Below are 13,280 nucleotides of genomic sequence, written 5' to 3' on the forward strand. Positions count from 1 at the left end.
AAATAAAGTGACTAAGCTATATCAAACAATTGTCTGAACAGTCTGAGAAGATGTGCAAAATCGTGCAATTTTTTTTCATTCATTCATCCTTTGTTTTCAAACAATGGCAGATATTTCTTATATCTTTATTTATGTTATATACTATACGTGTAATTCTACTTGTACATTTACTGGATAACACGATTGATTTTATTATTTTTTTTATGGAGAACATGGAGTAGCATTAGATAAACTTTGCACTTCTTCCGGATTCAACGCCTTGATTAAAAAAAAAAAAAGCAGGGAATATCATATATTATATATATAAAATCTATTCCATGAATGAGGAAGGTCTTGTCTCCATCTCCACACCCATTTTTTTTTCTCTTGTAACGTCCCAATCAAATCTGGATCAAAAGCTCAACCACAGTTGACTCCATTTGCACATTTTTTACATTTTGTTGAAGTTGAAGAAAAGTAACGGATTTTTTTTTACATGTAGGTATTAAATTTAAGACATCGTCAGGAAATCAAAGCTCAGCCTCCTAAACACATAATACAGCGAGTGTAAATAAGTGAATTTAGTCATTCCTACGCTTGGTGTGCGTTCACACTCAATGGAGTCTATTCGGGCGTCGCCGTGTCGCAAATGAAGCGCACCCCTTACGGTCTCCTTCATATGGGGAAAAGAGGGTGCGACAAGTTTGTGTGAAGTTGGGAAAAGTTGTCAACTAGAAAAAGAAGAGAAACTCCTCCCGTCTCGAACATTATGAGCAGTAAGTCAACTTTTTTTAAAGCCCAAAGTCTACTCCGCACAGCCGCCACTCAGACACCGGTTTGAAAGGACGGCCTTATATAAAGTTTTGTTCTGTATGCAAAGAAAAAAAAGTGTTTCCTTTGCTTTTCTCTGCGGCTTTCGCGTCTCTGCTGTTAAACATAATTACTTTTGCTGTCAACTGTCTCGGATTTGGCTACCGATTTTCCTTCCACTCCGTTCAAAGGTTATACAGTTAATTTCAAGCCCAAGGAGTTGGGAACTAGCTTGTGCGCAGTGATCTATGAGTAAATGCCCTACTTTATGAAGTTCATGTTAGCGCTGCTAATACGCTAGCTGGTTAGCCCCTTCCAGCATTTTGGACTTATAGTATGGCTTCGTTTCTTGTCGTAATATATGATTCGCAAAGTTGAAACGGTGTTTGTCAGGCCAAAGGGAGCGCGGCTCGGTGCCACGTCGTTGGCCCTAATGGCACTCACGCGGCGACAGGGCGAAACGTCTTAAGTGATCTTTTAAAAAAAAAAAGTCTTCTTCCGCAGATCAGCAGCAGGGTGAAATGGCCGCGGTGGAGAGCGGCGGAGGCTTTGGTCAAAAGCGAAACTCACAAGTAAGTCAACCCGATCTCAACCGCGCTCGTTCTTGTGTTGATGTTTTCGGTGTGGATTTTCATTGTTTCGCTCAGTGTTGTTTCTCTCCGCCGAGCACATGTCACTGGGTGGGACGTGGGCAGGTAAAGTTCGCCCACAAACGGGGTGTTGCCGGCAAACCCCCGCGCCGACGGTGCCTCTCGCTCGGCCCATTTGGCTGGCATCGGAGAGGGGGTGGCCATCGGAGCTTATAGGGCCGCATTTCAAGTGGGTGGGATTGGGGGGAGGGGTGACCAAGCCCGCCGTTGCGCTGGTAAGGGGGGAGAGGGCAAAGAAATGCGGGCCCTCCCCCATCCGCCCCCCCCCCCCCCCCTCCCCCGGTGATTTAAAATATTATAACCGGTTCATTTTTAACTATTTACAAAATTAATACGGTTGTCATTGCTGTAATTGGATGCGTAGAAATGTCATTAATATAGTTTTCCTAAAAATGCTACTCGTGCCAAAGTATACATGGCTATAAATTGCCAACACAAGTGTTGCAAAGTCATTTTGATTTCATTTTCCTTCAAACACCTCAATTGAACCATAATAGGTCTTTGGCTCCGTATTTTTCGGACTATAAGCCACCATTTTTCCCTCATGATTTGAGCCCTGCTGTGTATAGTCCAGTGCAGCTTATCTGCTTTTTTGTTTTCACCGGTCAAGCAAATGTGTTCAAGGAGTCAGTTTATGGAACAACTATGAAATAGAACTCAAAAGATGTGAATCAATAGCTGTGCTCAAAAAGAGTTTTAAAATATACTATTACAAATATTTAAAAAAATATATGTCTAAATTGAATAAGCTCTTGTATAACGTTTGTGACGTTCAAATTTGCTATACAGTTGAACTTCTATTTAACTCGGTTCAGTTGGTGATATGCAGGTAATATCGATCCACCCATTTTCTATAATTAGAATGTTGGGACTAAACATACAGGCGTGTTCAATCTGTTAAAGAGAGGATGTTGCAGTTAGTAGACAATTAAAAATATAACTGTATAAAAAAATAAAACTTTCATTTACCACCTTTTTGCATAAATATCTGATATTATGACCTGCAGTTTATAGTCCAGTGCGGCTTATCCATGGCAAAAGATGTTTTTTTGCTCAATTTCTGCTGCTGCGATTTATATACCGGTGCGGCTTATAGTCATAGCGTATGGTGGAAAACGATAATTTCAGTTAGACACTTAATAAATTAAATACATACTTTGAGTTTAAGCATAATTGTATGTTTTTTGTCCAACTTTTCCTCATATTTTTATAATTTTAAAAATAAATAATTTTGCTTAGACAATTAATTTTGTACCCCTTTCGCGGATTCCCCTGTACAAGAATTAACGGCACATCGTTTTACACAGCTATATGTTGTAATCCCTTTATCTGAACATGTTTATTTTGTTTAATCTCCACCATTTTTGTTCAGGACTCTCAGCAGCCATCTCCACTGGCCATGCTGGCAGCCACTTGCAGCCGCATTGACACGCCAGGAGAGAATGACTCTCCTGAAGAACAACAACAGCAGCAGCAACCGCAGCTGGACATGAGTCAAGGTGTCTTCACCTCCAATCCCAATGGCTGGCAGGTTGTCCCCATAAGTGTGCAGGCGTCATCATGTGGTAACACGGTCACCACCGATTCTATGAGCGCGCAGACCCGCGGTGAAGCCGGCAAGGGCGGAGGGTTATTGTCCCCATCGACATCGGTGGCAGTGAGCACGCAGCAGCAACAGCAGCAGCAGTACGTTGTTGCTCAGGCGCCAGCGCTTCAGAGCCAGCAGGTGCTCACCGCCATCCCCGGCGTGATGCCCAACATCCAGTACCAGGTCATTCCTCAGTTCCAAACTGTTGATGGCCAGCCGCTGCAGTTTACACACAGCCAGCAAGACTCCACCGTGGCCGCCGCCACAGCTCCAGGACAGCAGTTCCAGATCGTCTCTTCTGCCAACGGTCAGCAGATTATAGCTGCCACTAACAGAGGAGCCGGGGCAGGGAACATCATCGCCATGCCCAGCCTCATTCAGAGCCCTATCCCCCTCCAGAATATCACCCTGGGCAATGGCGTGTTGCAAAACCAGGCACCGTTTCTCACAAATATGCCCGTTTCGCTCAATGGTAACATCACGCTGTTACCTATCAGCACTGGAGCGAGCGCTCCAGCAGCAGATGGCGACACAAGCGGAAGCCAGCTTGTACAGCAGCAGCCCACGTCGTCCAGTGGCGGTGCGGTTTACATGACCAGCGCGTCCACCGTTACCACCCCGACGTCCTCGTCATACGGAATGGCGCAGAGCAGTAACGGAGCCGTGGCGGCAACTTATCAACAGAGCGTCCCCTCTCTGGGTGTTCCCATACAGCCGGACAACAGGGAGCAGCAGCAACAACAGCAGCAGCAACAGCAGCAGCAACAGCAGCAACAGATCCTCATCCAGCCCCAGCAAGTCCTTCAAGGAGCAACGCCCCTTCAAACCATTCCGGCTGGTACCATCACAACCGCGGGTGGCCAGGTGTTCGCCGCCCCGACACTAAGCCAGGAAGGCCTCCAGAACCTCCAAATCATGCCAAACACCAGCCCCATCCTGTTGCGCACAGTCGGGCCCAACGGTCAGGTCAGCTGGCAGACCCTGCAGATCCAGAGTCCAGCGGGAGCGCAGATCACACTGGCCCCAGTGGGCCAGACTCAGGGAGCCCCTGCCGCCGGAGCAGTCTCGGTCAACACCGTGCAAATCCCTGGACTGCAAACCATCAATCTCAACACACTCGGAGGCTCTGGCCTTCAAATGCACCAGCTCCAGAGTGTTCCCATCACCCTCACTAGCACAGCAGGTCAGTCACGCGGGTGAAATGTACAGTGTACATATTGCAATTCACCACACATGGATTCACCTATTACCTATCAATCACAGTATTGCTTCAGTCCCAAAATCATGCCTCATCAGCCATCTTAAGCATAGGAACGTCCTCAACACTTGACCCTCCAAATGTCTTGTAAACATTTTGGCGTCTCAACAATAAATTCCAAGAGCCCTATTCTCGTAGACCGGCATCCGTGTGCTCGCCGTTAGAATGGGCGCATCTTGAGTTTTGTGGTGGGGCAAGTCTATTCTAGTTCAGCTTGTTTGGAAATTTGGTAGACTGCGCTACGCCTAGCTGAAGCTGCTAGGCCTCAAGCACATGCGGCAGTTTGGTAACAAAAAGTAGACTTCATTTTAAATGCGCAAAAAGCAGATCTGTGATGGTGTAGGTGGTCACACAATTTTTGAGGGATTTGATCAAAGTGCTCAATGATATACTGCGCTCTGCAGACATGTATGGTGGATACTGATAATATCTTTATTTCATAAACAACTGCGTGAGACAGTCCCTCTGAATCATTGTAAAACTCAATTAACTTGAACCACTCATTAACTTTATCAGCCTACCAAAAAAATCATAGCACCCTGATCATCTGCGGAGTTGTCTTTCGACACAAACATACACACAATTCCAGGTAATTAATTTATTTACAGCAAATTGAGCTTGCTACCATTTTACCTTAAAGTGAAATACCTCCACTGAATTTACTTCCTGCAAAAGACATGACAATAGGAAATGACTTTCGACAAACTTTTGGGAAAAAACTGCTCCTGAGTAAACAAGCTAAATAATCATGTCAACCACATCCAAAAAGACATGTTTACTCTTCCCAACGCAAATAGTCTCCCATCTCAGTTTGCCCGTCCGCGTGTGGTTTTTATTTGTGTGCGCACAAATGACATCTCTGGCGCAACCTGTCCGACCGCTCCAACGGCTGTGTCAATGTGTGTCCCGCGTGTCGTCATCACGCTCAAGCACAACTTCCGTGGAAGACGGATGGGGTGTAACTTGACCCCTCCCGCTGCTGTGTTGCAAATTTTACTCCCGTTAGGTTTAGACAGTAGAACCCTCCAACAAAATCATATTGGCAGCCAGAAATTTTTTACAACAGGGGACTTTTCACTATAACAAATCTATGTCTCGGAAGGAAACATAAAAAAGTGTTGTGCAATCTACAGTCTCACTGAAGGCAAAAACAAAACCGTCCAACATAAAAATAATTAGATAAATAGCCAAAGCTACAATAAGCATTTGTTTCATACTTACATCAATTTATATATATTTATATATATTTATATATATAGGTGCGCGCTCAATAAATATGAACTTTGTAAGTTCATTTATATCATTGTATGTTATCTATTTCAGTATGAGATTTCATCAAGACAAATGATTTTAAAAAATCATGACATATTGGTATAGAAATCATACAGTATGTGTTACACTTAAAAATGAAGTTTTCCATGAGCTTCTCAATTATTGTGTTCAGTTTGGTGCTAATGTGATCGAATGTGGCCCCGGCAAAGGCCTGCATTCACCTACATGTGCCTCGTTACAGTAGACTTGGTGGGAGTTCTTACTTTTTGAGGTTACGCGGTGCAAGAAAATGTCATCCTATGATGCAATAAGGCTAAGATCTTACTTCCCCTTTTCTCATTTCACTGTTTGATATTAACGGCCTAGATGTGGTTTTGTCAAAATATATTTAAAATTTCAGCGCTGCTGTGTTCTGACATCAACAGTGGATGCATGGGGGATGGATAACAAATTTAGACAACTACTTTTTTTAAATGGAGTGGTATCATGGTGCAACATGGCATCCAAATTGCTGGAAAATACATGTAAGAATGAGTAGTAATGGAAGAAGCAAGGCTCTGTAGGTAGTTTCATACATACAGTAAGCGTTATGAGCGTGTTTTCCCATGTGTATAAACACTACAGGAGACCAAACATTGCAGACAGGCGCGGAGAACTTGGACGGTAGCACAGCCCTTGACGACGAGGACATCAGCCCGCCGTCGCAGGGACGCCGTAACCGCAGAGAGGCCTGCACCTGCCCTTTCTGCAAGGATGGGGAAGGACGGTATGTCACGGCCACATAATGACCTAAACCACCCAAACGAGGCCGAATTCCCATTTTAAGTCACATGTTGTTGTGTGTTTGCGTGCTCTGCCTCAAAAAAGCAGTGACCCAACCAAAAAGAAGCAGCACATTTGCCACATGTCGGGATGTGGCAAGATCTACGGCAAGACGTCGCACCTTCGAGCCCACCTGCGTTGGCACACGGGCGAGCGCCCCTTCGTCTGCAGCTGGTCCTTCTGCGGCAAACGCTTCACACGCTCCGACGAACTCCAGCGCCACAAGAGGACGCACACCGGTGAGAGGAGGATGAAAAGTGACATGGCGACGGCCTGAAAAAACAAAAGGCTCTCAAAACGCATCCTTTCACTGAGTCCATTTTAGCCTTTATTTATGGTCATGTGGCACGGGATGGTTTTTAAAACCGGGCCGGGTGCCCTGATAATTGTCATTTCTGATACATATTTGTATCTGTTTTCCCCAAGGTGAGAAAAGGTTCGCCTGTCCGGACTGTCCCAAGCGCTTCATGCGAAGCGACCACCTCTCCAAACACATCAAAACCCACTTCAACAAGAAGGGGGCGCTCCCCAGCAACAGCGTGGCCACTACCGCAGCTGCCGCGTCCGACACTCCTCCCGCCGCCCGGTCCCCGGAGGGCGAGGCCTTGACAACCGGCGATCAACACTCCATCGTAACCATGGAGTCGCTATCACCGGAGAGCATAGCCCGGCTAGCCAGCAGCGGGATCAACATGGTGCAGGTGGACCTGCATCATATCAACGGCAACTACTAAGAGGAGCGTGCCGCATTCAGGGACCGCTGACATTGATCAAACAAGATGCCCATGATGTGTTTAGATTAAAAAGTCGAACTGCCTATTTGTTTACAGAAAGCATGAGGCCCCCACAACTACAATCATCTCCATATTGAGACGGCAATAAAATAACTGCCTCGCCACAAGAATAGGGCCCCGCAAACCTAATACTACACAAGCCATGAGTGTGTTCAGCACAATGAAAGCACAACTAATTTGTTTTATACATCCTATAGCTCTTAAAATTGCAGCACAGGGTACCCCGAACTATTCACACATTTTCTTAGTTGCTTATCTTCCAGAGGGGTGCAGCCTCGCCGGGGCCTATCACCGATCCCATCGCTCTTTAAATTGCAGCACAGCGTTCCCCAAACTATTCATACAGAGACGAACGACCATTCCCACTCACAAACACAGGTGATTTGGAGTGTCCGATATTCCTACCATGAATGTTTCGGGGATTGTGGGAGGAAACCTGGCGAAACCCCACGCGGGCACGGGGGGGGGGATATGCAGACCCCGCACAGGAAGGCCGGAATGGAACCCGTGACCTCTGCGTGTGAGGCGAATGTGCTAACCCGTCTTCCGCCTTTCCCCGAAAACAAGGGCGAAACATTTTTTCCGCGTATTAAAATGTTATACTGACTGATTAATAAGTCAAACCTGTTCACGTTAAAGAACACATTGAGCGAAGGTGATTTTCATTTGTGTGTTTTTGCTGTTCTCTCAAACACGCTCGATTGGTTTCAGGACTATTGTACATCCAATCAATCTTTAATGCCAAACGGAATATGTCATTTTTGGGAGAACTGGATTTTTTTCGCACCATCCTGATCATGGTAACTGTGACTGTTGAGACTTAATGTCAGCCATTAGCGTGAACGACAAGAGTACATAAATCCTGAGATTATATACAGTAGGTACACAGCCAAGTTTAAGTGCTATGACACAAAACGCAACATAAGTTTGTGTATGTATATAAAATATATATTTGCTAAGAAAGAAAATTCCAGCAGATTTATCCTAGGCTGGGATGGTTTTCATTGATTGTGAGAGAATTGCCTTTTTAGTTGTCCGCCTCTCATGCGCAATGTTAATCATGTTATGAATTTTGTTGGTGTATGTAGATCAAGTGAATGATGCGTTTGCATATGGTCATGATGTACCTAGAACTTTTCCTCCGCTCCCTTTGTCGTACCAGCTGTCACTTTGCCTTGTAGTTACTTTTATTTGTCAAGCATTTTTGTGCAAAGCCGCATGGCACAAACTCTCAAACCAAAGGTTCACATACTAGGCAGGAATAACGATTGGTCGTGTTTTTTTTTTTTTTTTTTGTTGAGTTCGAACTGGACTGTGTAAATCGGCTCAAGATATTCTGGGTCCTCGATTAGGATGCTGAGTCTATTGAGAGTTCTGAACTGTCATACTCCAATCCAAGATGGCTGATGTCCTGCATGTTTTCGGAATCTTTTTTTGCAACACACCTGATTCAAATGAACAGATCACTAGTGAGCTCTGCGGGAGCTTAAAGACAGGCCTAATCAGAGGTCATCGTGGACTGGAGCTTGACGCTTCTGGGCTAAAAGGTCACAAAGGTCAATTTAGAACGGGATGGGCTACTCATTCCTGGAGAGCCGCAAACCTGTATATGTTTAATGTGTCTCTCCTACATCACACCTGATTCAGATAATCAGCAAGCTCTGCAGAAGCCTGATAAGGTTCCTGATTATTGCAATCAGGTCTGTTAGAGAAGGGAGACATGGAATACATGCAGGATGGTGGCTCTCTAGTTTCCTACCCGATTTAGAAGGATGCTTGTCACCACTATGAGGTCTTCCTTTACCCTGAGTACTGCATTTTTTTTTTCAAATGCTACAGACAAGTGCTCCTTACCGTTTTCTCCCCATGCCCATTTTAAATAAGGGATTTTATATTGTATACTACTGCAAATGCAAACAGCTGGATTAAAACCTCATATTCTCTTGCTTGTTCTTGCTTCAATGAATTTGTGTCCCACTTAAAATCAACTCAACCGTAAGAAAAGCCTTTATTTGTTCAAAAGAAAATTCCAAAGTTCACATCTCTACATCGTCACCAGCTCTCTTCATGTTGTTGCGGAGGCTGAAAGACGAGATGTGCACGTTACGCATTTGATATTAACTCACCGTCTGCAGCCGTGGTATAAATACCTGCAAAGGTAGGAGTGGACGTTTGAGAAGCCGTGGTACCGCGCAAGGGGTAACAGGATGCCAGTGGGGCAGCGGCCTTGTCTTTGTCGGCAGAAGCTGCAGTTGCAAATGCCTCGGCAGGGAGGGCATTCCCACTCCTGACGATATGCACAAACAAGTCACTTAAAGCACGTATAGCATAACACGTTTTGATTAGGGGGTTATGAAAAACCCTGCATATTAGTTTAGAATAATTTAGAATTATGAAATGAACATGAAATTAGCAAAAGGAAAGAATCAGTATTGTGTTATTACCCCTGTCTAGGAAGACAGAAACGTAATGTGCAATTACGTTGTAATATTTTGAGATTGCTGACTTGTATAGGTTGTGATTATTTTAACACTGTGTATTTAAGCGAAACATTTAATTAAGCTACTGAACAACTGCATCTTCGCAAGTACGTGGACAACTTGTGACTTATTTTTCTTTCCTAAATTCCTAGGTCACATTTGTGTAGCTCACTGCTGTTATGCAATTAGAGTTGAGCGTAAAGCTGTGAGTCAGAAGCATGGCACCAAACAATCCAGGACGTAGCCTACTTGTATAGCCTAAAATCAGCTGGGATCTGTTCTATCTCACCTGTGACCCCAACGACGATAAGCGCTAAAGAAAACAGATCATGTATTTCACAGGACATCGTAGTAATGATGTTGTGTTGGAGAGTCTGACCGGATCCAGCAACGCCTCCTTGACGTCCTCCCCATATCGGTTCCTCAGACAAGGCCCGCAGAACTGGCCCTGGATGCCCCGGCAGGCCTCGTTACGGCAGCAAGTCTTGGTGTCCACCGTCTTTTGCCGACATTGGTGGCAAGTGGAGCCCTGAAAAACAAAACGAAAACAAACACAGCTCTGGTAATATACTGTACCAAACACCTCCAAAACTAAACATCGCAAAAATGGTATCAAATAGTTTGTTGTTTCAAAGCTCAGCGGGCACCTTGGATACTTCACGAGAACATTAAACACATGTACGTAAAAATATTAAATTACTTAAAACCATGCATATTTATCTAAAAAACTGGGATTACAGTAGAGATCTGTTCAGAAGAGTCATTAACTTAATTATTAATAAATATATTAAGCACAAAAACTGTCAGACTGAACGGGAAAAAAATATATACATAAATACTTGTCCACAGAAAAACAATTTAGTGTCTTCTTTTGAGAGAAGAAATCTGTTCACAAAAAGAAATAATAACTTGACAGGTAACGAGAGGTGGCACCTGACAAGTTGTGTCGAACCATTCTAGTATGGTGGACAATCAGGGTTTTTAAAATAATGACGTTGAATAACCTGCTGAACATAAAATTTGTTTTATGAACTTATACTTTCCTAATAATTCCAAAATTATTTTAAAGAGATTTTTGCACGTTTGTTTATTTCTTTTTTTTTTAAATCTTGAGTGCGTCCTGGAGTTCCTTCAAGTACCCCCAGGGGTTCCTGTACCCCCATTTGAGAACAACTTGCTCTATGTCTTCAAGTTGTCATTCTTTCTGGAAATAAATAGTAAACATGGCTGGCACAAATGTTTTTCGTCAGTGAAGCTGAGGCTACATCCAAGTGAATCTACATCCAAGTATAATCACTTTTATACTTTATTAGATTGTATACTGTACCGCCAAATATTGGAATTGGCATCAGATAAAATCCATGATCAATTGGTCTCTATTTATGATTGCCACATTTCTATCCTATTCTGGACTAATTAAATTGTGTTATTTCATATGAACAAAAAGTACTAAGCATTACGTTCAATTAATGAAGGAAACTGCGGCGTGAACCTACAGTGACTTTGTTGTAGATCTTCTCTGTCATACTGTCGGCCACAAGTTGGAGCTCGTCCTCCGTGATGTCGCGCACGGGCCGAATCACGTGAGGGGTGAGATTGGGGTGTGAAACGCTTCGCCTCTGCGGGGCAGGCCGCATCTGAAACCCGAAGTAAAACACATCATATGCTCGCGCTAAAATTTGCTGATGCTGTCAAGAAAAACTAAACTACCTGCAGAAGCTCCTCTTCCAAGCTGAGCTCCAGCTGAGCCTCCCGGGTGTCAGAGGGGACCTCACATGCCCCCATGGAGCGCGTCTGTCGGCGGGTCACCCGCTCCGGGTTCTTCTGGAGCTCCCTGGTCGAGCGGGGTGCACGCTGCAGGCAGAGAGAGACTGACCACACAATATTTGGTAAACGTGCCTTATCAATGAAGTCTATCTAGTACAAGAGCTAGTTTTACAGCCATACTGTTGTTGACAGAGCTCTTGTTCCAAACCTCGTTAGTTTGTGTATATAAAGATAAGTTTTTCCATCTCACAGAGATTTTGTCTTTGGGCCGCTTTGCTTTTTGTTTTTTCATTGGACTGCCATCCCCCCACATCTTCTGCAGGTCTGCCATCAGCTGAGCCAACTATTTTAGTGAAGAAAAAAAAAACATGGTGGCTTTCTTACTCGAGCTGCAATTTCATGGCTGCTGCAAAGTCGTATGTGAACGCGAAGATCTCAGTGTGTTTTACCATGGCCTTGTTCGCTTTAATGTTCAGCTCTCTTTTCACCAAGAAGGAGTCAGAAGCATCCTCAGATTCTTCAGTTTGGTCCTCCTGCTCCAAACTCCTGTGGGTCTTCCTTTCCTCCTCACAATCATCCTCTTTGTTATCATCATTGGAGTTGTAAGCAGTTAGAGTCATCCCAAAGATTTTGGCATTCTGTTGTGTGGCGGTAACAGAAGGGCAGTCTCCATCTTGATCAGCATGTTCCAGGTCACCACTCTAAGTGGGGGGGCGGGGGCTCAATTTAATGTCCCACACCACTTAAGCACTATATAAAACAACTTCCAGGCACAATATATAACGTCTAAATCAAATGTAATGTATCCTCTTATTTGCATAACTGCCTTGACTCTTTATTATTGCTTACCTCGCGTTTGCTAATTGTAAATTTATAGATGTTGACAATCCCTCCCAGTGCTCTCCAACATGAATTTACAAATCATACGAAAAAAATGCCACTTATTCTATGGTAACATGAGGCAGCTTCTATTTTAATAGAGACATTACCACGCGTTAACATGAGAAAAAAAAACGTATAGCTATTTTGCAAGGAATTGCGGATTAAAAGGCGGACCTCTTCGCAGTGGTCATTGACTTCGTCTTCACAAAAACCATAAAACGTGTTTTCGCTGTCTGAGTCCTCTGCAAAAACCTCAGCCAGCTCCTTCGTGAGACGCAACATCCCAAGGCAAATGATTCCAAGCGATTAAAATCACAACAACAAAAGCAAAATCACACCGTCGGTGACACCATTGTAGTTATGACGAAGCAGAAAGTGCAGCAGGTGTGCTGGCCTGCCAATTAAGACCATTGACGCTTGTTTCGGTCATAGGAGCGCAAATATTCGGGTATGAACCCCGCCCTTGTGGGATTTGAAAGTTCTCCCCATGCCCGCGTGGGTTTCTTCCCGCAAAACATGCATAGTGGCTATTTTGGACACTTTAAATGGTCCTTAGGTGTGTTTTTCGTGTTAGTGTATGGCGTATATATACCCAAGTATTAACTGATAAATCGTGATCTTGATTAAATTACATTTAATTTAAATCTTGATCCGAATACATTTTTACGTATATTCTAACTGAGTAAATTCAGTTTAAAACAAATTCAGCGTTTTAGTTTCTTTCGCGACGCAGTGCTTTTTCTTCGCCCTACTTGCTGGAGCCTGCGACACCTGTGCAATTGTGAAGTTTACTGACATCTAGTGGCAAAAGTTTGTAGTACCATTGTGAGTTAATTCAAATACCCTCCAGAAACCTGACGGGTTTATTTCCCATTTCAAATCTGTAACAAAAACAGTAGTTGATGAATTTAAGTAGTTTACTGTCCAAAATTAAGTATCACACTAAACAATGACCTGTGCAGTATTGTCTCGTACACA

General features: G+C 43.9%; 2 protein-coding genes across 5 annotated transcripts; one reads left to right on the plus strand and one right to left on the minus strand.

Annotated features, from left to right (window-relative positions):
• Positions 1–660: 660 nt before the first annotated feature.
• sp1 (sp1 transcription factor) lies at positions 661–9,118 on the plus strand. 3 transcript variants are annotated; one of them, XM_088424450.1, is made up of 6 exons: positions 661–755; positions 1,294–1,361; positions 2,812–4,210; positions 6,182–6,323; positions 6,425–6,618; positions 6,806–9,118. In XM_088424450.1, exons 1-6 carry the CDS (start codon positions 749–751, stop codon positions 7,111–7,113), a joined length of 2,118 nt encoding a protein of 705 aa, XP_088280576.1. In that variant the 5' UTR covers positions 661–748; the 3' UTR covers positions 7,114–9,118. The 3 variants fall into 3 exon arrangements, with proteins under 3 accessions (XP_088280576.1, XP_088280577.1, XP_088280578.1); XM_088424451.1 differs by having other exon boundaries at positions 6,428–6,618; XM_088424452.1 differs by having other exon boundaries at positions 707–755; positions 1,281–1,361.
• Positions 6,574–12,640, minus strand: LOC148419412 (cell division cycle-associated protein 7-like). Of its 2 annotated transcripts, none has more exons than XM_088424453.1 (8): positions 12,477–12,640; positions 11,870–12,121; positions 11,671–11,763; positions 11,364–11,507; positions 11,150–11,290; positions 10,033–10,182; positions 9,324–9,460; positions 6,574–6,652 (listed from the first exon to the last, which is right to left on the minus strand). In XM_088424453.1, exons 1-8 carry the CDS (start codon positions 12,582–12,584, stop codon positions 6,574–6,576), a joined length of 1,104 nt encoding a protein of 367 aa, XP_088280579.1. In that variant the 5' UTR covers positions 12,585–12,640. The 2 variants fall into 2 exon arrangements, with proteins under 2 accessions (XP_088280579.1, XP_088280580.1); XM_088424454.1 differs by lacking the exon at positions 6,574–6,652 and adding an exon at positions 9,173–9,255.
• Between the last annotated feature and the right edge of the window lie 640 nt (positions 12,641–13,280).

Source organism: Hippichthys cyanospilos, chromosome 9, assembly GCF_059441005.1.
Source record: "Hippichthys cyanospilos isolate Australia breed blue-spotted pipefish chromosome 9, RoL_Hcya_1.0, whole genome shotgun sequence".
In the NCBI taxonomy this organism is placed as follows: Eukaryota; Metazoa; Chordata; class Actinopteri; order Syngnathiformes; family Syngnathidae; genus Hippichthys; species Hippichthys cyanospilos.